Source organism: Phoxinus phoxinus (genome assembly GCF_949152265.1).
Source record: "Phoxinus phoxinus genome assembly, chromosome: 11".
Classification (NCBI taxonomy): Eukaryota; Metazoa; Chordata; class Actinopteri; order Cypriniformes; family Leuciscidae; genus Phoxinus; species Phoxinus phoxinus.
In genome coordinates, this window is record NC_136886.1 from 30995351 (window position 1) to 31021880 (window position 26530).

At 40.5% G+C, this 26530-nt stretch overlaps 2 protein-coding genes across 2 annotated transcripts in view; both read left to right on the forward strand.

The window, feature by feature from the left end:
- The window catches only part of ccdc88aa (coiled-coil domain containing 88Aa), a 25784-nt gene extending 15500 nt beyond the window's left edge, over positions 1-10284 (forward strand). Inside the window, exons 14-23 of the mRNA XM_079629509.1 lie at positions 4-177; positions 1467-1610; positions 2914-3100; positions 3338-3483; positions 4948-5040; positions 5152-5375; positions 6628-6711; positions 6954-7136; positions 8502-8567; positions 8658-10284. Of these exons, the coding sequence (XP_079485635.1) occupies positions 4-177; positions 1467-1610; positions 2914-3100; positions 3338-3483; positions 4948-5040; positions 5152-5375; positions 6628-6711; positions 6954-7136; positions 8502-8567; positions 8658-9367 (2011 nt within the window). The 3' untranslated portion in view covers positions 9368-10284. The remainder of the gene's footprint in view (positions 1-3; positions 178-1466; positions 1611-2913; positions 3101-3337; positions 3484-4947; positions 5041-5151; positions 5376-6627; positions 6712-6953; positions 7137-8501; positions 8568-8657) is intronic.
- A 6729-nt stretch (positions 10285-17013) lies between these two features.
- Positions 17014-25964, forward strand: mtif2 (mitochondrial translational initiation factor 2). Its single transcript, XM_079629047.1, has 14 exons — positions 17014-17215; positions 17778-17925; positions 18075-18207; positions 18499-18670; positions 18754-18914; positions 20367-20543; positions 20792-20931; positions 21057-21181; positions 21287-21491; positions 22395-22647; positions 24248-24388; positions 24690-24854; positions 25233-25373; positions 25479-25964. The coding sequence occupies exons 2-14, from the start codon at positions 17788-17790 to the stop codon at positions 25649-25651; spliced, it is 2124 nt and encodes a 707-aa protein (XP_079485173.1). The 5' UTR covers positions 17014-17215; positions 17778-17787; the 3' UTR covers positions 25652-25964.
- Positions 25965-26530: the final 566 nt, after the last annotated feature.

Genomic DNA, 26530 nt, shown 5'->3' on the forward strand with positions numbered 1-26530 from the left:
GGTACGAGAGAGAGAAGATCTGCGCACCGTTAATGAACTTCTTCTCCGGGACCATGAGAGATTGAGCGTCCTGCACGAGAGACAGTCAGCAGAGTTGGAGGTGCTGTCCCACAGGTACTCAACAATGGAGAACAGTCACCGAACCCTGGAGATAGAGCACAGATCACTGGAGGACAGGTTAGTACACATACCATATACTATAATGGAATGACACTCATTGGAAGTTCTGTATAACGATAACTTGAATGTGCAAGGCTTATATTGTGAAAGGTTTCCAGGTACTTTAGACAAACAAAAACAGTCCATTATTCTGCTTGATATTATCGCAACCATGTCACCCTGTCGCCCAAGACTGGTTGCCCACAAGCAATAGTTTTACAGTTTACTGCACTTTGTTATTCTTCTAGTTATTTACCCAGCTAACAGGAAACATTCTCAGAACTTTGGCTGATGTTCTGGCAAGGTATTCTCAAAGTTATGAACTTCTAGTAACATTAATAGAACGTTCATTTAAAGTGATCTGGTCTTTGATAACATTCTCAAAAAGTATATATATTGTGCTATATAGGCTACATAATATGTAGGCCCTATTTTTACAATCTAAGCGCATGGTCTAAAGCGCAGAGTGCAAGTTCACTTAGGGCGTGTCCGAATCCACTTTTGCTAGTTTAGCGATGGGAGCGCAGCTCATATTCTAAAAGGGTTGGCTTGGCCCTATTCTCTTAATGAGTAATGGGTGTGTTTTGGCATTTACGTGCGTTCAACCAAACAGAGTCTCATCTCTCATTCCCTTTAAATGCCAGTTGCGCTCACACCATGGTGGATTCGCTATTTACATGATGAAAATGTATAGTAGAAAGAACGAACGCATCTCCAGAGCGCAAACGGAACTGCTCGTGCGCGAGGTAAATGTGCGCTAGCAGATCATCTACGGGACAAGCCGGTGTACATCTTTACATCTTTATGTACACAATAATAATCTTTTACATTGTAATCCTTTTATTTTAAATATTTAGCATGTTTGTGTGCTGCTGTGCATCCCTCTGTGTTTAATAAGCAGAGTGTACGCGCGTTGTGAACCCGCCGATGGGTGCACATTACTAACTCGCTTTTAAAAAAGCCATTGACTTTAGACAAGGTTTCAGTTGGTCAATACAGTCTTATTTCTATTGCCTCAAAATAGCAATGCGCCAACAATGAGCCTGAACTCACCTCGTTTTCAGACCTGCAATCCCATGGGCGCACAAATGGGTGCAAATACATTTGCTATTTAAACAACGCGGCGCAGGACGGGAAATTATAACTGCGTCAGGCTGAAACCAGCAAAAAACACTTGCGTCGCGCTTGGCGCTGCATCGCACCGGGTGTAAGATAGGGCCCTATATGTATCTATGTATGTACATGTTTAAATGCTGCTTTAGATGAGCAAGTGCCAGTCTATGACACATGTAGGCCTACATCTACAGGTATAACACACTACTTCAACAGCGCGCTCAGCTGGAGGGGTTAGAGAGAGCTCTCAGAGAAGAACAGCAGAAGATGCAGAATGAAATATGCACGAACAGGAACACAACAGCAGAGTGCCAAAGACTCCGAGACGAGAAAGACTGGTAAGTGATGTGTTTGTTTCCTTGGTGTACACCAAGTTCTGAAAACAGCTGTCACGTTAAATGTAAAGGGGCTCACTTGTGTCTTAATGGCAAACATTATTGCTGCGTCCAAAATCAAATACTTCCTTATTATGTTAGTATGCAAAAAACAGGACGCCAACAACGTAGTATGTCTGAATACTTGAGTATTTGAAAAACAGTAAGCAAATAGTCCCCGGATGATCTACTACTGTGTGCATTCGATGGACACTTTACTATCCTATGAGCCTACGGGAGAGGATTCTGAATGGAAGTGAAGTGATGCAACTGACGCTGGAAGGTCACATGATAATGACTACATGGTGAGCGTAGTATGTCCGGATTACATTCATACTACACTCATTCATACTGTATAGAACGTACTTTTTTAACGTCACAAAGTAAGTTCAAATTCAAATGTAATGTAACGCAGACAGTACGTGAATGTAATCTGTAACTAGTAACAAAGTAGCACATGAGAACCAAGGGGTGCGTCTCAATCAGCTCCTTAGTTCAGTAGTCAGGGCACTTATCAGGGAGTCGGCGATTTTAAGGGCTGTCTCAATCGCAAAATCCTTCCAGTGCACTGAAGTGTTCGCCCCCTAAAGTCCCACAATGCAACATTAAAACCAGGGAGCATCGATGCTTACTATGTTCCCTTACGTGAAACATAAATCGTGCAAGCCAACACGCCACACACAATGACACGCGATAGATGTGTTTTTTTTTTTAACAAACCATTATTTAATTATATTTCAGCATAAACATTCATCACTAGACAGGTAATGTGCATAATTTAGCTAGCATTTATAATAAATGTATTGCTGAAATGTTGCAGGGATATGTAGCAATCAAAGTATTTATCATAATGTACTTTTAAATAACACAAACTTTTAATGTCAGAAAGAAATCAGTTCTGCTGTTGTTCATAATTACCAGTAGTGATGTTGTACATCAAGGACGTTGCGATGTCGTTGGAAATAGAGCCATCATTTCCCTCGATGTTTAGGGAGAGGGTTGTTACCAGTGCCCAAATTCATGTATGCATAGGGAGCAGATTGACACGCACCCGAGGTAACAAAAGAAACGGGAGCTAAACACAGGAAACAAACAAGAATATTCAAACTAAACATTTTAAGAAAAAAAAAGCATATTATGAAAACGTGACAATGGTGACATGGCTTGACAGTTTTGGAAAACTCCTCCAGTCCTGGTCGTGTAGTGATGAATAAAGATGTTTTCTATTATTATTTGCACCAAACATTGTGCTTTGCCCTCTGCCCAGGATGAATCAGACCTACCAGAAGCTGTTGGCAGAGAATGAGGGACTTCAGGTCGAGCACAAGAGCATGAAGAGCCAGTTGAACTCCAGCAAACTGGAGCAGACACAGCTTGAGTCAGAGCTGTCCAAACTCAAAGAGCAGAACCAGCAGCTGGAGATCGCCACTATAAAACTGACCAACCAGTGTGAGGTATATATCAGCCATTAGACATCGCCATTCAAACAGAGCAGAATGTTTTTAGACCATTTTACTTCCGTCTTTTACAAACCTGCAGAACATATTGTCCAGGCTGGTTTATGCTGGTTAGTGCTGGTAGCAACTAGACAAAGTCTTGCCATCATCCTAACTTTGTTGCTTCTTAAACAAAGCTACTGATTAAGAAATGTAAGTCCTTGATGAATCATCTCCTTTTGCACATCTGTTCAGTTGCTGACCCAACTGAAGGCGAACTTGGAGGAAGAGAACCGCCACTTGCTGGACCAGATCCAGAGCCTGATGCTGCAGAACCGGACCCTGCTAGATCAGACTATGGAGAACAAGGACCTGTTCCATGTGGAACAGAGACAATATATGTGAGAAACATTTATTTGGTAGAAGCGTTCACGTATGCAGCGTAGAAATCAGTTAAAGACAGTTTATTAATATTCTTGCAAAGCGATGCTTATCAAATTACTTGGTGAAGTTTGAAGGTTATTTATGCTTAAAAAACTTTTTAATGGGAAGACAAAACAACTCATATCTTTTGTTGTTGACATCAAGGTCTGTGGCATTTTAGCGCAAATTAATCTGTCGCTTGGTTGAAGCCAATCATATTACGTAGATGTCGATATGGGGAGGTTGTTCGCCATTCCCGCATCCTAGAAAACCGTAAACAAAACTATGCAAGATCAAAATATACAACCCAGACAACAATAAATATGGGTTGGCTTGCAGATAAACATGGTTTGTGCTGACCACACTGATTTTTGCAGTGAATTAACAAGAGCATGAACCCATCGAAATTCAAGAGACATTTAGCAACCAGTATTGCATTCCTATTCAGCATATGCCATGTTGATATTAATGATATTTATATAATAGTATGATATTAATACATTTCAGTGTTTTAAGGAAATTTTTGATCATTCTTCTACAATAAATAACATAATTAAATGTAAAATCTGAGAATTTAAGAAAAACCCAACCCTCACTTCAGAGCAGTGATTCTCAACCAGGGGACAATGTGACTTAAAATAAGACAAAACAAGCATTAAAATAAGCTAAAACAACTAACATTCAAGATATTTCTTATTTTAATTTATCCCTCAACAGCAGTTTTTTTATATTTAAAGAACAAGGATTCCCACCAAGGTTATCATAGTTAACAAAACTAAAGCTAAAACTGTAAAAATAACGTTCTTTACTTAAAATAAACTTAAATTTAACTGAAATAAAACTATTGCTAAGGCAACCTTTCTAATTTTCATTTAGTTAATTTAGTTGATGTACTAAAGTGACTAAAACTGAAATAATTTTTTTATTGGAAACTACATGATCTTTATAAAAATAAAAATAAGAAGACAAAAAAAAACTAATACTAAATATTAATATTAAAACTAATACAAATTATGAAGGAAAAACTACAATAGCATCTATAAAACTATAATAGTAATAGCTAAAATAACACAGATTCACATATTCTATACGAGGAAGCCTAATTTTAAAAGTGTGATTTTTAGACCTTGGATAGTCATGCAGATTAATAAAAATCTTAAAAACACCTTGTGCATTTTTTTCTAGTTATGTCAAGCTCTGAAACATTTTATTGGATAGAATAAAATAATGTTGGATTTTTTATTACGTATAATAAAAAAGTATTTGTAGAAATCCTTATCCAGTAAATCACAAACCACTTAAAAATTCACAGGGCCATTGAACATTGTTGTGAATGTGTACAATTGGGTGTCAACAGTGAAAAAGAGAAAAAGAGCATTAGAGCACCGTACAGATGTTTATGGCATGCAAGCGCTATAATAAATGCACTGTTGTTTTGACAGAGACAAACTGAATGAACTCAGAAGGCAGAAGGAAAAGCTGGAGGAGAAAATCATGGATCAGTACAAGTTCTATGACCCGTCGCCTCCTCGCAGGTACCTTCTCATTATCTGATGTTAAGAGTGTGTGTGTGTGTGTGTGTGTGTCAAGATTATGTTTTTATTTATCATGTTTTCTGTCTTTTCTCAAACGTTTACTCAATGAAGACGGGGCAACTGGATAACGCTGAAGATGAGGAAGTTGATGAAGACGAGGGCTCGTGATCAGGAGCACGTTTGTTCTCCAACTCCCCAGCTCCGCTCCGAGTCATGCGAGGGTCTGGATGACCTGCGCTGCCATGACAACGGCTCCTTCGTGGGTTCCCAGGGCTCGGAGGAATCCGCTCCCAACTCCCTTAATGGTGACACCCTGTCCCCCAAGAGGAGCAGCAGTGAGTATCACCTCAGTTACACCAAACTGTCAGAGTCCAATCATTCCAGCCAGGAACATCCAGAAACAAGTCATTTAATCAAGCGCAAACCCTTCGTCCCAACATCCCAAGGTCAGGAGAGTGAGAACAGGATAGCATGGAGCAGCCAAGCAAAGGGTAGTAACTCACCCCACAAATCACTTCTGCCGTTTAGAAAACTCCTCAACTTCTAAACCCAAAACCCTTGGCGCCACAGAACACTTCGAGAGGAGTTACTCTAATTAAACACTTATGCAGTTATTTGATGTATGGTTCCTGATTCATTCACGTCTTTGGTCCTCCATTCTTTTTCTACACTGTTCAACACAAATATTTAGGTAACACTTTAAAATAAGGTCTAATTTATTAACATTAGCTAATGCATAAGCTAATATAAACTAACAGTGATCTTTATATACAGTATATATATATATATATATGGGTGTAACAATATATCGTGTCACAATATATCGCAATGATTGCAAAAATGCAACAAGTATCGTGGAGTGACAATTTCACCCAAAATGAAAATTTCTGTGCGGAAAAAATTCAAGTTTACAGAGTTTTAGTGTCAGTACTACCTTAAACTACTATATATAATGTTGAATATAATGTATAATAGTGCAATGGGGGAATACTTTTGGGTGCTGATAATGCTATGTTACCAGTAAAAAGTGGCCTACATTATTTTAAATATATCTAGTCAGTGAGTGCAAGCCTATTTGTCTAAAATAATTCTGTATTGTCAGCTTCAGAATCATCAATATTTTTATTCTGGTGTCACCGTTGTCCTGTGCATTGGGTTACCAGCACCAAGTCCAAGCCTATTCATTTCCACACCTACAGTGTAATACAAAATTTACCATTTTAATCAACAGTACATTTTTTGTTAACCTTTTATCAAATGACTTGGAGTATCGCAATAATATCGTATCATGAGTTCATTATCATGATATGTATCGAATCGTGACATGAGGGTATTATTACAATCCTAATATACACACACACACACACACAATATATATATACACAAACACTGTAGGTTAAATGCAGGTTTAGATTTAACAAAATGTCTTAACATTCCAAGTAGTAAAACAATGTTTCGTGATTTTTTCATGTTCTTTCCGACAAAATAATTTCCATCTTTCTTCTGAAAACAGTCACAAACATTTTGTATTGTCATGTTTTTCCTCCCTCATTTTCTGTCTTCATGTTTTCCATTGTGATGACCAAGTCTGCGCCCTGAAAAAGTTTCATGTTAAGCGTAACAAACCAAAGGATAAAGACAAAGTCAAGTCTCTCTTCCGCCGAGCTCTGTGTAAGACCTCACATCCTGTCTTTCCTGTAATGGCTGTGCCTTCCCTGTCATTGCTTTTTATTTTTATACATGATGCTTTAATGATCTTTGCATCAGCCATAATAGCTTAACCTTTTACAAGTAAATCAAAGCCTTTTATTCTTCAGAGAAAGAGAAAAGTATAATGCTCCCTTAAGACAAATGCTGCCTCGATGTCATCTCATGTCATCTTCATTTTCATCTCTTCTCATGTTTCATCTCAGCAATGAATGACCTGCTGCAAACAGAGGGATGTTTGGATGGGGACTCCGGGCAGCAGGAAGATCAGCTAGAAGAGCAAATAATGCAGCACACCATTGCCATCTCAAAAAAACACTCCACATCATCATCATCATTTCAACCCTACTCTTCCATAGACAATCATACAACAATCCATAATCAAGGTTGTAAGTCAAAACTGTGCATATCACATTGATATTTGCAGTTCATCGGGCACCAATGGTGTTTGTGACAAGCCTCACTATTACTATTGCTCATACTTATTAGTGATCAAAACAAACCCAACCATACCCATAAAAGTATTATGGTGCATAACTAATGCCACAAGTGATCAGACTTGCGTGTGAGAGCCAAGGGACAAAAAAATCATAAGACATAAGACCACATAGCAACATGCTAAAAACCACTCAGAACACTTTGGCAACTGCATATGAACATCATAGCAACTACATAGCAACATGCTAAAAAACACTCAGAACACTTTAGCAACTGCATATGAACATCATAGCAACTACATAGCAACATGCTAAAAAAACACTGCAAAGCAATATCCTGGCAATCACCAAAACAACCAAGGAACATTATAAAAACCACTTACCTTAGCCACCACCACAAAGCAACATTTTGCCAACCAATAACACCTTAGCACCATTTCACTGCTTTGGTGCTTCAATGCTTTGCTAAATAAAAGTCTTAAGTCATTATTCAGCCTGGATTGGTGTTTCTTAAGAGTAATTGGAATACAGTGCATGATTCTAGAGTTTCTGAGGCCCTGTTTCCATCTGGTATTAAGATGTGTTTTGGTCAATCGGATAACAAGTAGGCTCTTTTGTTCACCTTCAACCACTTCTGTCCCGATTTCCTCAAGGGGAGGAGGGTCTATGGGAGGGTAAGGCCCGTTTACACGAAGGGAAGACGCAGATATTTCCCTGCTGTTTGGCCTCTCATTTACACGAAAACCCAGTTTTTATCACAAAAAAACGATTATTTCTACCGTATTCGTTTCTCTAAATACCCGGCTATGTGTAAATGTGGCCTAAATGTATGGTGTGTTTTTTTTTAGATCTCTCAATCTAATAAATTAAATAACGAAATTTACACATGAACCGAAAGGAGACAACAGAATAACATGCGTAAAGCAGCAGCTTTTGGTTCTGCATGTTAGAAATCAGGAATGGTCAGAGAAAATTGTGCTTGGTATATTTTTTCATCTTCAAACCAATCTTAGGTCTCCAGCCAAAGTTTAAATCCCGTCTGTCTAAAGCGCTTCCCATAATGTTTACGCATTAGGTCAGGAGGTGGAGAGTAGACATCTTTTGTGGCTGTTCGAAACGCATTCATCCACATGAGCGTTTGTACAAAAGCAATCCGGTCAGATGCGTTTTCACGTTTTAGAAGCTCAAAACGTTTTAGATCCTGTTCGGTTCACACCTGTATTTAGCATGGTCCACTTTAATCCAATCGACCAAAACGCATCTTAATACCAGGTGTAAACGGGGCCTAACTGTGTGTTTACACATTTGTTCCTTCAGGTAAAGATTTTCAAGGAGACACAATTCCACCAAGTCTTGCAAATGGCACAGAAAGCCAAGATCATGGTAAGAATTTATTGCTGGTAGACCAAAAATAACTTTCTGAGAGTTTTATGATCCTGTTGAGCTATAACTTCCTCTAATTGACATGTTCAGCAGGCCTGAATGGCAAATCGAGTCGTGCCCCGAGTGCGAGCAGTGGTGAGTTTAGCGTGAGCCTGGAGAACGAGGCCTGGTCCAGTGATAGCAGCGCCCTTCCAGATCCACTCCCGTCCAACCGGCAACGATTCAGTGACTCGCCTTCACCAGCCCGGCCCAACCACGAGGAGCTCAGGCAGGGTTACTGCTCCTCTGGGAGTGCGGTACGGAGGTCCAGCAGTGGGAGATCCGCTGGAGATCGTTCAGCACAAAAGCTGGACAAAGCAAACATTGGACTGTATAAAACTCAGAGCGTGCAAAGTACAGAGTCTGATCCTAAAACTGCTCTCGAGACGCAAGGGAAGTCCTCCTCCGTATCAGGGTGTTTGAACTGCTTTGCCACTCCGATGCGAAGCCCCAAATCAGGCCAGGGTCTGCCCAATTTACCCCGCGCCAGCTGTGTCATCTCCACATCAGAGGGCAACAGTCGCCGTGCCAGTGTCCTTAGCACAGTGTCAGTGGGATCGGCGTCAAGTAAGAACGCTGCTGATCCTCATATGAATCAACCTGACCACAGTGACGAGGTTTTAAAAGGAAGTTTTGTCTTGGAAGAGGAAGACCTCAAACCGGAGCACATTTTTGATTCAGAATTCACCATAGATTCAGTCTTTACAAACACAATTTTCAGTGAGTCAAGTTCCAGCCCAGCTAACAAAAATATGGTCTAAGAACGCTTTGCCTGAACGTTTTTGAAAACGTCATTTTCGAATGTAAAAAAATAAATAAATAAACGTTTTGTGAACGTTAAGGAAACATTCCATTTTATCCATTTGAAAACATTATGGGCAGAGACGGCCTTTGCATTCGGAGGCCCGTTTCAAAGAAACAGTCGTGGGCTCCCACCCCCAGATTAGCAAATCATTGTTTGCAATGCGACCTCAATTACTGTATATCTGTTATATTTAAAATGTTATCTCATATTTCTCTCTTAATAATCTGTTTATAAAGGCATTCTGTCTCTTTAACCAAAACTATTGATACAATCATGACCGAAAACAAAAACAGCATTCAATCTTCTTCCCTCAATCCCTCAGCTTAAATTAAATTATTCTAAAACCACAAACCATTGTCTTAACTAGTTGGTCATTGAATCATTCAGTCAAACGATTCGTTCAAAACAGCTGATTCGTTCAGTAACAAAAAATGACTCTTGCTTGTGTGATATTGCTTATAAATATTAAAAACATTAACTTATATGGAGACTTTTTGGCATCATATCTTGGTTTATGTACATTTATAACACTATACTTTGTATTATATTACCTTTGCATCAAATTACGAGAAAGTTATCGCTGCTGTGAAGGTGTTTCTAATGTGAGGGTGTTTCTAATACAGCGGCTTTGGGAGTGATGGTAAAAAAGACATCCTTCAGTTCTCCCTCTATTTTTTTTCCTTTTTTTTTTTTTGAGTTTTGAAAACACTATAATGACATTTTCTTTTGCTATTTGAGCAAATGGGAACACAACAAATATGTGTAATGTAGTCTCTCATTCACCGTTATAGAAGTTTACCCAACTATGACGACTTCTGACCGCTTCTGAGAAACCCGGAAATGTGACAATCCAAACAATCCTTTTCTTTGAACGCTAGTTACGCATGTAACTGTGGTTCTGTGAATTCTGGATGACCGCCAGAGGCAGTGTAAACACTATGGATTATCGCAGCGCCAGCCAGATAGGTCGAGAGAATATACCAACAAAGTCACGTGGCGTGACGTATGCTGAGCCCTGGAGGTTATAGGCTACAGTAGCTCAGCACTCTACCTCGGTACGCCTTTCTCGCGCATTCCGAGTGACTGAGAACTCTGGCGGTCATCCAGAATTCACAGAACCACAGTTACATGCGTAACTAGCGTTCTGTTTCATTCTTACTGACCGCCAGAGGCAGTGTAAACACTATGGATGACACATACCAACATAGTCATGAGGAATGCCACCCACCTGATGAAATTAAGGCTGCTCCAGAAGAACCGCAGAACTAACGGCATGATGAGCAGCAACGTTGACTTTATAAAACCGGGCAAACGTGCATGGAGAAGTCCAGGTAGCAGCAGTGCAGATATCCACCAGAGAAACTCCTCTGAAAACAGCCCATGAAGATGAGATGGCCCTAGTGGAATGGCAAGTTAGTCCCCAGGGCAGTGGTCTCCCTGCTGCCTTGTAAGCCAGTGTAATGGTCTCTACTATCCAGTTCGACAACCTCTGCTTCGACACTGGAGCACCTTTCTTCGCACCACCATAGCAGACAAATAACTGGTCCGTCTGTCTAAATTGAACAGTAGAGTTCACATAATACTTCAAGGCACGAACAGGACACAAAAGTTGGGCACTTGAATCAGACCCTGAAGAAGTCTGAAAAGACGCCAGTTCAATGTGCTGATTTATGAACTGAGGAAGAAGGACCTTCGGAAGAAAAGAAGGATTGGGTCGTAGAACCACCCCGGAGTCATCCGGTAACCAACGCAAGCACGGTTCGCTAACAGACAGCGCGTGCAACTCACTGACCCGTTTCGCAGTAGCAATAGCTAACAAAAAAGAAGTCTTCAAGGACAACATTTTAACGTCAATGCCTTGCAAGGGCTCAAACTGGGGTGAACACAGGAATGCAAGCACAAGTGACAAATCCCACACAGGAAAACTAGGATTCCGAGCAGGGTTCAGACGGCGCGCGCCCTTCAGAAAACTGCAGACCAGACTGTGAGAGCCCAGCGAAGAGCCGCCAACTGGAACATGATACGCAGAAATCGCAGCAACGTATACTTTCAACGTGGAAGCTGCTTTTCCTTCCTCCAGTAAGCGTTGAAGAAAGCTTAAGATATTCGGGATGTCACATTTTGCAGGATCAAGCCCTTGTTCCTCACACCATGTAGAAAAAAGCTTCCAACGGGAAGCATAAATCTGCCGTGTGGAAGAAGCCCTGGCATTAGAGATGGTGTGAATAACAGCAGGGTCACAATGCTCCAGGGAAGGATTTAGCCCAATGGCCAGACCCAAAGCTGCAGACGTGCCGGGTCCGGGTGCCAGACACTGGCCTCCAGCTGGGAGAGGAGGTCCTTCCTGGGGGGAAGCTTCCATGGATTCCCTGTCAGAAGTCTCAGCAACAAAGGAAACCATGGTCTGGCTGGCCACCGTGGTGCCACCAGCAACACTCTGTGCTTGCGCAGGGAGATCCTGTGCAACGTCTCCCATAACAGAGGGATAGGTGGAAACGCATATAGCAGGCAGTTCGGCCATTCGTGAGACAGCGCATCCTGGCCCAGGGGGCTGGACACTTCTGTTCTTGCGAACCATAATCGGCAGTGGGTGGTCATCTCTGAAGCAAAAAGATCCACCTCTGCTCTTCCAAATCGTAGCCAGATCTCCTGCACTACAACTGGATGAAGCCTCCATTCTCCTGGGTGTACTTGATCCCTGGAAAGAGCATCCGCTGTCTGGTTGCACACTCCTGGAATATGAGCTGCCCTCAGTGAAGCGAGTCGTGGCTGACACCAAGTCAGGATCTCTTGAGTCAGCTGCAGAGACCTGCGGGATCTCGTGCCGCCCTGGTGGTTCAGATGGAACACCGTTGAGGTATTGTCGGACCGAACGAGAACATGGCGGCCTGCCAGAACCGGCATGAAGTACTTTAGGGCCAAGAACACTGCTCTTAGTTCTAGCAGGTTGATATGTTCTGTGGCCTGGATCGGTGTCCAGCGCCCGAAAATACCCCTCCGATTCCACGTTGCTCCCCATCCTGTGAGGGAAGCGTCTGTCGTGACCAACTCCCGACGAGAGGGAACAACACCCAGGGGCACTCCTGCCTTCAGAAACTCTAACTGTCTCCACCGCCTCAACGCACATATGCAACGGTGAGAAATCACAACCAGTCGATGGCGATGCCTGGTGGGATCTAGCCGCAAACTGTTGTTCCATAACTGGAGTGGCCTGAGGTGGAGTAAACCCAGGGGAATCACCACTGTAGCCGCTGTTAACATCCCTATCAGTCGTAGGACCACCTCGTACTGCAAAGACACCCCCGGGCGAAAGCGAGCCAAAAGTTGCAGAATGTTCGTCACACGTTCCTGAGACAGGGAGGCAGACATTAGACAGGAATTTAGGGTCATTCCTATGAACGTAGTGGTCCGTGATGGAATCAGACGGCTCTTTTTCTCGTTCACAGAAAACCCCAGCTTCTGCACATGTCTCAAAAGCAGTCTGGAGTCTTGTACAGCCTGCCGCTCTGTTGGGGCACAGAGAAGCCAGTCGTCCAAATAAGGAAGAATACGCATGCCTCTCATCCAAAGAGGAGACAGAGCTGCGCTCACACACCTTGTGAAGACGCGAGGAGCAAGGGAAAGGCCGAAGGGTAGCACTTTGAACTGATAGGCTTGATTCAGGAAACTGAAACGCAGAACTTTCTGTGATGTACAGCAATTGGGACATGAAAGTAAGCATCTTTCAGGTCGACACTTACAAACCAATCGTCTGCAGTCACAGACCGAAGAACATCGGCTGTGCGCAGCATTCGAAAAGGAAGGACCTTCAGGAACAAATTCAGAAGCCTCAAATCGAGAATTGGGCGGAAACCACCGTCCTTCTTCGGAACAAGAAAATATGTTGAATAGAACCCGTCTCTCTGAACGAGGGGATGAACTTTTTCTATGGCTCCCTTCTCTAACAGTGAACAAATTTCCAGAGAGAGAGCCACCGCGCGAACCGCGTCTCTGACAATCGTAGGAACAATTCTTGAAAATCTGGGAGGCCGACGTCGAAACTGTAGAGTATATCCCCTGCTCAGAGTCGCCAACACCCAGGGGTCTGCTGTGTTGGATCTCCAGTACTCCAGTTGATCTATTGAAAAGCGATCGACCGCCGGCCTGGCTGTCTCAGGCTTTATGTGTGCGATTTTTAGTGTTCGCGGGGGGACGCTGACGGGGTCCTCCTGGAAACTGTCGATGAGGTGGGCGAAAAACTCTCGCCTCTTCAGGAGCACGAGGCCTCTGAGGGGGCTGTGACTGAGGTGTAGCATGCCGGCGGAAACGCTGCTCCGATGTGGCATAGTGCTGTCGGGTCTGAACCGCTGGCATCCTAAAGGTAGGGTTGCGCTGCACCTGTGTCAGTTGACGAGTAGCTTCAGACAGCTTTATCCTCTTTTCCAACAGTTCCGGAACATTTGGACCAAAAAGATGCCCGGGAACGAATGGAAGTTCTCTCAAGGTTTTCTTACAGTCCTCCGGCAGTCGTGCTTGGGCAAGCCACACTTGGCGGCGGGCTGCCAGAAGCGTGGCTGTAAGACTACCCAGCTCGCGGGTCACATGGCCTGTTGCCAACAGAGCAGTTTGCAGAAACTGTGAAACAGAGGGATCCGCATTCGCAGGTTCCAGCGTACTGGTGGCAGCAAGAAGTAACTGGCAGATTGTGTTTTCTGCTCGAGTAATGTAGGCAACAGACTCGTATGCCTTTTTCAGCAAGGAATCCGTACGACCGCATTGCGCACTGGGACATCGCACATTCCCTCGCAGAGCCTCATCAGGAGACACCACCAAAGCTGCCACAGGCTGCTCTATTTCTGGAGCACGACCCACCCCGATAGAATCTGCTTCAGCCATAGATGCTAGCGTTCGAGCAATCTTAGAGCGCCGTTTAGGCGGACCAGAACCAGTGAGAGCATTTGAGAATTCAGCCACAAAATCCTTACATGGTGGCATGGCAAAAGAAGTTGCTGCTGTGTTCTGTCTGAAAAACACATTTGTTTGGGCAGATTGGACAGGTGACTCATCAAGTCCTAGACGAGCAACTGCCATTCGAAGCACATCCAAAGTATCATCGGAGGAGGACTGGGCTTGTCCAGACGACTGAACTGAACCCCCACTAGACCCCTCCGCTGCTGGGTAACCAGTGAAAACAGCCTGAGGTGATGGTTGTGCAGCAACATCCATAGTATCCCCATGATCGTGAAAAAAGGAATCTGAAGCACTTGTAGAAAGCACATCAAACTCTGAACGATGAGAAAAACCAGGGAAATCAAGAGACTCTTCCCCAGCTCCCTGATTCTGAACATTCTCATCCTCCTGTGTCAGCTTCACAGGTGTAGCAGATGAGACAGGCTGAAGCGAGTGAAGCAGACGTTTCAGCTCTGCCATCTCTGAAGAAAGCACCGACACCGTCATAGAAAGTGAACTTTTCTCAACACGTGAATGTTCATCACCTCGCGATTTGACTTTCTTAGATGGGGGGGGAGCACCAGCTGCCGCCGACGCTTTGCGCTTCCGAGTGCGTGAAGGGGCTGCATCCAACTGCCCAAGTTTCACTGTCGAATTAGGGTCTAACTCGGCAAGACGGAGCTGTCGTTCCGAAATAGGCAAAAGGCTGCAGTGCATGCACGGGTCCGTGAGAGCATCTCGCAGATGTTGAACACCCAAACACGACGGGCAGAAGTCATGACCGTCGTCAGGGAGAAGATGATTAGGGCACAGCTTACAAGTCAGTGGAAAACCAGTGGCGATCGAGCTGTGAGCCATAGTTACTCGTTAATAACACCTTCGGATAGCACCGTAAGGTTAAGTTGAGCGGGATGAAAAAATAATAAAAATAAATAAAACAATTACCTCGGGCAAACCGACAGGTAATACCAACAAATATCTCACGAAAAAGAAAAAATGTCTAAAATGGCCGGCGGATTGAACCGATGGACAAATAATGTAACATGGATTCGAGGAAAAAACAGTCTGAGTAACGTTAGATATGTCAACGGGAGACCGTTAACTCAGTCGCGGAAAACACAAGCCACCGGATAGCACCGAGAGGCACAGAGTGTTACCGACGAAGTAATGTTAATATGACTCACCAAGCGCTGTAAAATAAATCCAAATCCTTGAAATTGCGTAGACGCGCGCTGTCACAGCTTGTGAGGACGAATCTCGCTGCTCTTGTAAGCTGCACTTGACAGCGCGAATAATCACTCAAAAACAACCTATCTCAACCAGGCGAGAAAGCGAAAGAGGTAGAGTGCTGAGCTACTGTAGCCTATAACCTCCAGGGCTCAGCATACGTCACGCCACGTGACTTTGTTGGTATATTCTCTCGACCTATCTGGCTGGCGCTGCGATAATCCATAGTGTTTACACTGCCTCTGGCGGTCAGTAAGAATGAAACAGAACAATCCTTAACTACGACTCTTAGTTTGTCTTGGTTTGGTTGACACTCAGGCCTATTTATATTTTTTCCTTCCTTATTTTGTCTCTCTTTCTTTCTTTTTTTAAATGTATTTTGTATTGTTTGCATTTTATGTGTTAAATTATTCTATGTTCACTTTTTTCAAATTGCATGAAAGTAAAATAAAAATAAAGAAATAAGAGTCCCTCTGTGCATGTAGCATCAAAACTGCTGTGGCTCATTTGTTCTGACTACTGTATATTACAGTAATTTTTCCTATCCTGCAGAATAGCGTGTCTGTGTTTTGTTGTTGTTGTTGTTTTTTTTTAGCATAAATGCACCTAGTATTTGTTAAAAGCAAATATCTCAAGAGTACCTGTGTATCTTGCTCTTTATCTAATTTTATCATGTTTCCCTTCTAAATTATGAAAACTGCAGTTTTGTTTGCTCATATTGTGGTGCTTTGTGCTCATGTTTCCTGCATTTGTTAGCAGAAGTGATTTGAAACAAATAAAAAGATTGTATGATTTTTGATTAAATAAAAAAACTTTACTGTAAGATAAAATGTGGTTTTAGGGGCGTTTGGTGGTTCAGAAATCCCCATTTAAATGTCAGTATATTGGACACATTTTGATTGTATCTGAAGTACAAATATAAATCCACCGAACAGAATCACAAACAAACATTAATCTCGCAAGACTGTGATTGGTTCGTCCGGAGCAGCGCTGAGAAAAGTAACAAATAGGCTACAGGCTTATTCTAGATTCAAATAGCATTTTTGACATGGTTTTGCATTGCCAAAGCATTGAAAACATTAAATTAGATACATTTGCCCACATTTAAAAAAAAGATTGAGATGAGATTGATAGCTATGCTAATGCTCAAGTTACTGTCTTGGTGAAGCGTCCAGTACACAGAAAAAGCTTTTATAAATAAGTATAAAACGCATATAAATAGGCTACAAGATAAATAAGATGTAGCCTACACACACAGCCTATCTATTAACACAATAGACTCAGACAATAAATTAAATTAAAAAAAAAATATGTATGTATAAAAAGATATGTTAAAAATATACTGTGTTGGGTATTACACATATTTTATTACAAATGTTTTGGAGCATTTTATGCATGATTGCAGTTAATTTTACGCTTATTCTATTTCTATATGACTGTGTTTTCGGAGCTCCGCGAACTCTGTGGATTTTGTCGCCACCGCGTGTTTGTGTGTGTAAACTGCAGTCTGCGCGATACATTGTGGGATACACTGTCATGGCGGCGCCCATACAGCAGAAATGACATCTGACTTTAGATATTATTTGCTTGAACTGGTTTTTATCTTCTCGTCTCTGCTTTCAAGTCTGTATACTGAATGAATTCAGCGGTGAGTGTATTTTCTCTTCTTTAGTACGTTTTTTTAAGTAAGTTTCTCACAAGCAGGAAAATAATCTGGTAACCTGCTTTGAGCTACTGTAATATAATGTCAGACTCAGCATTATAGATATATGGAAATATATAACAAGTACCGTGGTATTACCATGTTTTTATGAAGAAGATGGTAGTGATGATGATGACATGGTAATACTATTTTATTTGAACATTTGTCATGTACCATGGTAATACAATATGGTGTTCTTTAATTTGGCTCGAGTACCATGTTAATAAAATGACTAAATATAGTCATTTAGTACCATTGCATTTATCAAACTTTCATGGTATTATAGCATCTATGAACCATGGTATCAAAGTACAAAATGAGTAATCAACTAATACTGCTATTCATGATACCTCTCACATCAGTTTAAAAATGTGTTTTGTCTTCTAAGATATAGTGCAATTGTTAATTGTAGTCATTGTACTGACCTTGTCCTGGATCAATGCTATATTTTCATATTCATTGTTCGAATATGAACTGCAAAGCTTTTTATTATTATTATTATTATTAGAAAATCTGCAATGAAGCGGATAGCAGGCTTGATTGGCAGGACTGTGTTGTCCTGTTGGCATCATGGGAGTCCACGTCTTCCCCCTGCCTGGGTCCCTGGCCCAGCGTCGTCCACCTGTCTTCAGGTCCGACACCTGGCTGCAAAACAGGTCAGACTCAAAATGTTGAACCTATCAGAAGGGTCACGGCATTCCCATGCAGTTCACAAGATTAATTACAGATTACAGCACAAAGCAGATTGTTTGGATGCCTTGTGTGCATGTGGTGAGCAAAACATGTTGCGTTTGTTTTATGGTAGAATAAGGGCCAATTCAAAATTGAGAAGCTCAAATCGAAACCAGTGAAGGTAGAGAAGCAACAGAAGCAGGAGGTGGAGATCAAACAGAGGATGACTGTGGCTGAACTCGCCAAGGCCATGAATAAAGACATCGGTGAGTGTTGATCTAAATCAGATGAGCTTATGATCGAGTCTCTGTCTCTTAAAGCTATATATATATACATCAACATGTTTTTAAAAAAGAAGTCTCTTATGCTAAGTAAGCCTGTGTTTGTTTGATGAAAAATATACAAAAAACAGAGATCTTGTGAAATATTATTACAATTTTTAAGAACTGCTTTCTTTACTGAGACTTTTGATCAATTTAGTGCAATTTAAAAAAAAATTCTGAATGTCCACAAATGGTGATCACAGAGGTTATATCTGTATTGTTCCCCCTCTTTAGATCACATCTATGAAGCCCTGCTCAACACAGAAGTGGATCTGGACGAGTTGGAGCCCGACACACTGCTGGAGGAGAAATGGATAAAAGAGGCGGTGAAGAGATCGGGAATGAAACACAAATGGGCCAAACTGGTTGAAACTAAAGTCAGAGAAAACAAAGATATCCAGAAAACGTGAGGACGATTTTATTAACACAGCTGTCTGACTTTTGTATCATTTTCTACAGAAATGTCTAAAAACCTGTTTGAATTGTCAGGCCTCCCCCAGATCCCGCTCAGCTGGTCCCTCGAGCTCCAGTGGTGACCATCATGGGTCATGTAGACCATGGAAAGACCACCCTTCTGGACAGCCTGAGGAAGAGTCAGATCGCTGCTCAGGAGGCGGGAGGAATCACGCAACACATCGGAGCGTTCCGGGGTACTTTTTTTATTTATTTATTTATAAAGGGACCACCATGTACAATTTTTAACATAAAATTTGCATTTCATGCATTGCACCGGATTTAGCCAAAGGCTATTTTTCGTCCGTAGTCCCCAGGCAGGCATGATACTGAACTCAACATATCTCTGCCATTTAACATTTTCCGATTATCCTCAGAGACCCAGTGTTGCACAATTGCAATGTTTGTATAAAGCAATTAAATAATACCTTGTTTCCACTAAATATGGGTGAAAAATAAGTTGACACTGAATTTTGCCACAACAGTTTTGGTGTGGAAAGAATTGAACATTAACTGCCACAGCTTGCTAAAGTCACACAAATATATATTTACAAAGTATTTGACTAAGTATTTAGTAATGGGAAAAGGCTTAAAGGGATAGTTCACCTAAAACTTCTGTCATCATTTACTCCCCCTCATGTCGTTCCAAACCCGTAAGACTTTAGTTCATCTCCTGAACACAAATGAAGATCTTTTTGATGAAAATTATAGATTACTGTCCCTTTATTGACAGCTGCGCATCTACAACTTTGACGCTTCAAAAAGTTCATAAAGAGATCATAAAACTAATATAGAATTTAAAACGAACAAATAAGAATGGTAATTTTGGATTCGTGGTGACTTTAAGGATGTAAAAAATAATGAATCATGAATGATCATGGATATTAATGCTTGGGTCTCCGAGGGTTAAAGGACTGGTTGATTATGATTTGACTTTTCTTAGTGTGTTTAACTTTAGTTAGTGTGTAATGTTGCTGTTTGAGCATAAACAACATCTGCAAAGTTACGATGCTCAAAGTTCAAAGCAATGGGAGATGTTTTCTTTTAAAGAAATAGTTTTTTAAGGACTACAACAAATGGCTGGTAGGGACGTTTTATAGGTTATCAACACCGAATATGCTAATCAATGACTAAGATAACTACACATAAGCTACATAAATTCTTCAACTAACCATTCAGATATATCCTGTTGCTTCTACATGTTGTCACTTCTTCTTGAGTCTCTCCGTCTTTGTCTGACTCCAGTTTGAACATAAAAGGCTAAAAGTTTGTGAAATTTTCAGTGCATGTGTGTGTGCGGTAAAAGGACAAAAGCTCTGCCCTCTGTGCTGGGAGCAGCAGTCATTTGCATTTAAAGGGACAGACACAAAAACGGTGTGTTTTAACATTTAACATGCTATATAAAAATATCTGTGGGGTATTTTGAGCTAAAACTTCACACACACACTTCAGAGATTTATTTTACATCTTGTGAAAAAGGCATTATACCACCCCTTTAAACTGAAAGCCGAAATGCAGATTTCCTTTGAAAACAAGCAATTCTTTCCCAAGATTGCAGTATGTACTTTCTTTCAGACAAATGCCATGTTTGGCATCCTCTGTACCAAGTAAAGGACTGTTGTGATCAAATGAGTCTGTGTCCTGTTCAGTTCAGCTGCCCTCGGGGGAAAAGATCACTTTTCTGGACACACCTGGTCATGCAGCGTTCTCTGCCATGCGGGCGCGCGGAGCCATGGTCACTGATATCGTCATCCTGGTGGTGGCAGCCGATGACGGTGTGATGAAACAGACAATTGAGTCCATACAGCATGCAAAAAAAGCCAAAGGTAGTCGCAATTTAAAAATTATTAGGAACATCAGAATTACAATAAATGTAGTCAGATTTTTATATTTATTTATATTTATATTCATTCATTTATTAATTTTAGACTTGCTATACATTATTTTATATATATAAAATACATTTTTATATATTATATATTTTATATATTATATATCATTTCATTTTGAGATCCAGCTGGAGTTGTTTTGTTTATTGTGTGTCATGAATATTCAAATGTGCTTTTATCTGCAGTGCCGATCGTTGTCGCTGTGAATAAATGTGATAAACCCAAGGCTGACCCCCACCGTGTGAAAGAGGAGCTTGTAGGACATGATGTAGTCTGTGAGGAGTTTGGTGGGGAAATACAGGCCATCCATGTGTCCGCATTAAAGGTACAGTGGTCCTGCCTAATATCTTCAACTCTTATGCCACCATTAAAGTCCCCATAAAATCCAAATAAAATTTTTTTCTGGCTTTTAGTAGGAATATGTTATTAATGAGTGTAATTTCTCTGCAGGGGGACAATTTAATAGAGCTGGCCGAAGCCACGGTGGCACTGGCAGAGGTCCTGGAGCTGAAGGGTGACCCCACAGGCCTGGTAGAAGGGACGGTCATCGAGAGCCGCACAGACAGAGGCAAAGGGTGAGCGTGAACAAGACCTGTCCTTACAGTGTCAGAGATTAAGAAGAACCACACTCGTATCACTGCCATCAAGGCATCAGTCACATCAGCTGTTGTGTTTCACAGGCCTGTTACCACGGCCATCATCCAGCGTGGCACTCTGAGGAAGGGCTGTACGCTGGTGGCGGGAAAGTGCTGGGCTAAAGTGCGCTTCTTGTTTGATGAACACGATCAGGCTGTGTGTGAGGCCGGGCCCAGCATCGCTGTGGAGATCGTGGGTTGGAAAGAGCTTCCCTCTGCTGGTGAGGAGATCCTGGAGGTGGAATCAGAGGTATCCTGAAGCTTGTGTTTTTAAAGAGCCATATTCTACACTTTTGTCGGATTTTTTATTATTTTTTATCTTAAATGTTATACACTACCGGTCAGTAGTTTGGAATGATTACGATTTTTGTAATCATGTATCAGAAAAAAAGTATCTTATGCTAACCATGTTTACATTTGTTTGACCGAAAATACAGTAAAAACAGTATTATTGTAAAATATCATTAAGAACGGTTTTCTATATCTAATGTTTTCATCATCACTCCAGTCAGTGTCACATGATCCTTTAAAAATCATTCTAATATGCTGATTTGCTGCTCAAGAATAAAATCCTATTACTATCATAATTATTATTTTGAGGATTATTTGATGAATAGAAAGAACAGCATTTATTATAGATAATATAAATCTTTTGTATCATTATAAATGCCTTTACTGTCACTTTTAATAATTTGAATGCATTATTTCTGAATTAAAGTATTTCTTTCCTTTTTTATTTTACTTACCCTAAACTTCTGAAGTGAGTGTATCATAGTTTCTATAAAAAATATTAATCAGCACGACTGTTTTCAACATTGATAATATTGCTTCTTGAGCAGCAAATCATCATATTAGAATGATTTTTGAAGGATCATGTGACACTGATGACTGGAGTAATGGTGCTAAAAAATTAAGCTTTGCCATCACAGGAATAAATTACATTTTAAAATAGAAAACAGTTCATTTAAATTGTAATAATATTCCAGTTTTACTGTATTTTTAATCAAATAAATGCAGCCATGGTGACCTTAAGAGTCTCCTTTCAAAAACTAAAAATCTTAATGATTGCAAATTTTGACTGGTATTGTAAATGAGATATGTTATGACTGGCTAACCTCCACACTGGCGTAGTTCACATAGTTTGTTCTCTTAGCAAAGGGCCCGTGAGGTGGTGGAGTGGCGCAGCTACATGGAAGAGCAGGACAAGCTGAAAGAAGACCAGCAGATCATCGAAGCCAAGCAGAAGCAGCATGACGACAGCTACAAGAGAGAGCGGGAGAGCACGGCCCATCTCTCCTGGAGACAGAAGAGGGCGGCCACGTACCGGGCCAACAAACACAAACTCATCCACCGGGCCAGAGAGAACACTGACGTGGAGGAAGTCACGCTGCCCGTGATCATCAAAGGTGAGATGATGATCCGTCATCCGCCAGGGGCCTCATTTATAACTGCTGCGTACGCACAAAACAGGCCCTGAAAGAGGCGCATGCCACTTCCAGCGCATAAGATATGATTTATAAAAACAAACTTGACGGGAAAATGTGCGCACCTGCACGCAAACTCTGACCCATGCGTACGAACGTTTTGGATACGGAGCAGTTTGGCGACACCGATGGTGAGCTGGAGTTAAATGTCTTTTTGGTCACTTTTAGACTGAAAATCTAAAGAAAATTATACATGCAGAATGATAATACAAATATAATTTAACTCACCAAGCCTATCACTTGAAGCAAATATCCATCCCTTCTTAAATGTCCGCGCCAGCGAGCGTGTTGGGCCGTTTTAGTGAAACTGACGCATAAATAGCTTATCTAACAGCAGATGAAGTAAAACCGTAAATCTTCATTATGAGTCCGAATCATAAATACAGTGCATGTTCACAATAACAGTTGTTAAAAACTATGTTTTACTTCTAATATAAACATTTAGATTAAATATGCCATTCTCATTAATGGAGGTAAACACTTAAATTACATGAAATCATAAAGTTACAAAATGTTTTATATTCAATAAAATATATGCAAATAATGCACAAAAAGTTCTGTTTCCATTAAAAATATAAATCTATACTATTTGGCCAGTGGAAAAGATTGAGAAAAACTTTTTCTGAAATGTATGGTATTTTATAGCCTACTATTTTATTTATTTAGCTGGGATTTATAAAGTGAATCCTGCGCAGGTTCTGGCGTACGCACGGTTTTATAATATTTGAAATATTTGAATATTTGAAAAAGTCTGAATATTTTTTTGCGCACGCCATTTTTGGCTTTCGGGCACACGTACACTTTTAGAAGGATCCTACGCACAGTTTTATAAATGAGACCCCAGGACTGTTGACAATAAAAGCAAGTGAAAAATATATCTATATATATTTTTAATTCTAAATAACCTTTATTGTGCATAGTTTATATATTGCCTAAATTATTTTCATGAAAAATGTAATATATTTCTCAGTCTCTAAAATGCAACAAAGTTTAATAAGTGGGAAACAGTAATGAAAGCAGCGACAAATCTTCCATAGTGACGTGCATCCGAGCGAAACGGGTTAGATCTGCCTCTATCCGTTGTTTGGATAGAGGCAGATCTGAATGTAAACTTGAGGTTGATCATTAGAAAGTAGCAGGGTTTGAGCGGACTAAATGATTGAAGAAGACCGTCATGTGTTTTACTGAAAGATGACATTTTGATTAAAAATTATGCTAACACTTTATTTTGATTAGATATTGATTCTACTAACTATAAGTAACTTCGCAACTATGTCAACTTATTCCACTAACCCTAACCTAACAGTCTACTACCGTAATACTCTAATGAGACCTTACATGTAGTTAAAAAGTTATTTATAGTTAGTAGTATGTCTAATGTGGACCATTGAAATAAAGTGTTACCTTCTATTTCACTGTGACTTATTATATCATGATGGACAAAATGAAGTTCCTCCCTGTATTATTTTATTCAGACAGCTAAGAATTTATTGTGCCCGGCTGCACTCGTCTGATTATTTAGGTGATGTTGACGGCTCAGTGGAGGCTATTTTGAACATCCTGGAAAGTTATGATGCTGATGACCAGTGTCAGTTGGATGTGGTACATTTCGGTGTGGGCGACATCTCAGAAAAAGACATCACCTTGGCAGAGACGTTCTCAGGTAGGCAAGTTGGCGGTGTGCATTAACTCGTTCATTTTGACAGCCCTATATATATATATATTGCCACTCAAAATGTCTATAAATATAGCAATATGAAAATGAGCAGCTTTTACCAGAAATCTAGTGGGATCTTCAAATATTGCCTGTGGCACTGGTGGGCGTTGAATTCTAAAAGGTTGAGAACCACCACAAAGGTTTAGAGCCCTTGAATTGACTGCTACTGTTGTCCTTACTTGTTTGCCTTAAAATGTCAGACTTGGTCATTTTCTTGTATTCTCTCTTTTTCTCCATCATTGGTCAGGCATCATATATGGGTTCAATGTTGATGCAAATAAATCGGTTCAGCAGATGGCTGCTAAGAAGGACATTCCCTTACGATTACACAGAGTCATCTACAAACTCATAGACGAACTCAAAGACGACTTGAGCAGCAAACTGTCCCCGACCACAGAAGAAAATATCGTTGGTGAGTTTAGCTTTAATATCACACGTGGATTTTAACATTGAACTTTGTTCTATTAACATCATGTGGTGAAAATCATTTGCATAATTTGATATACCGGGTCAAAAATGACCGGCCTTTTAAATTGCTTTTCAATCTCTCCTTATGATGTTATTATCACCAAATACTGGATTGAATCTTTTTGTCAACTTGTTTTATTTCAATTGAGACATGTTTTGTATTTCCTTTTGGAACTGAAAATGAGGCATATGAATGCCTCATTTTCAGTATTTGAAAATTGGACAAAAATACACAGGTACAAGACTGTGTATGACTAAAACAAACTAGTGCTTTGTATATGAAAAAAGAGGTTATTCGTCTTTCTTTTCCCTCATGCTTCAGGCGAGGCCTCAGTTCTGGCCACGTTTGATGTGACGGTCGGGAAAAAGAAGATCCCAGTGGCTGGCTGTAGAGTTCAGAAGGGCTTTCTGGACAAAAAGATGAAATTTAGACTTATTCGAGGGAGAGAGATTCTCTGGGAAGGTAAACCAATGCATCAGTGCTGATAAACGCCATGGTTGTAACATGTTTGACATGTTAAATGTTTGCTGTTTACTGATTTCTCCATTCATGTGTTTCCTCCTTCAGGATCCCTGACAACAATGAAACACCTGAAGGATGATGTTCTGACAGTGAAGACAGGCATGGAATGTGGCCTTTCTTTAGATAATGAGGAGCTACAATACAAACCCGGGGATGATATTGTTTGTTACAGCGAATCCGAGTTGAAACAGAAAATATCTTGGGATCCAGGATTTTAAGGGACTGCAATTGGTGCATCAGTATACTGTACTGTATACATGCGTATGCAAAAGCTGTTACTGAATTTGCTATTGCAATCCTACACCTTCATCAACAGATATTAAAAAAACAGTAAGATTTGATTGACTTAATTTTGACTCTCCATATAAGGACTGAACTACGTGTACATAATGTGTTTAATGTAAATAAAAAAATGAGGAAGAGTCATGGTTTCAAAATTTGTTCTTTGAAAGGTATGATTTTCATGGTGGCTTTTCTTTACAAAGTAAATATTTCAACCTTTATAAAATACTTCCCCACAATAGAGCTTTCAGAATACATTAAACATATATATACATACACACAATACTGGTCAACAGTAAAGGAGTAATTAAGTTCTTTAAAGAGGTCTCTTATACTCATCAAGGATGTCTTAAGTAATCAAACACAGTAATATTGTGAAAAATTACATTTTAAAGGATTTATATAATTAAATTGTATTTCTGTGATGCAAAACTGAATTTCCAGTATGCTTGCTCCAGTATTCCACAAGACTTCACACAAAAAAATTATAATAATAATTTAAAACATGTGACCAGTAGTGTACACAAGTCACATTTAATGTTGGTAAGGAAGAATATTAGTTCTCACTTCCTATTAGGTGAATAGGTGTCTTTAACCATGTACTTTCATCAAAAAATAAGTACAATATTTATTGCAGGTATGGTTAAGGACAGGTTTAGTGGCATGAGTAGATTTAAGGGTGGGATCAAGTGTAATTACAGGTATTTTTTAAATATGCAAGTACAAAGTAAAATCAAATACACAATACGAGCATAGTATCAAATTTAAATGTTAGTACATCAACTCCTAATATAAAGTGGGACTGAATATTACAA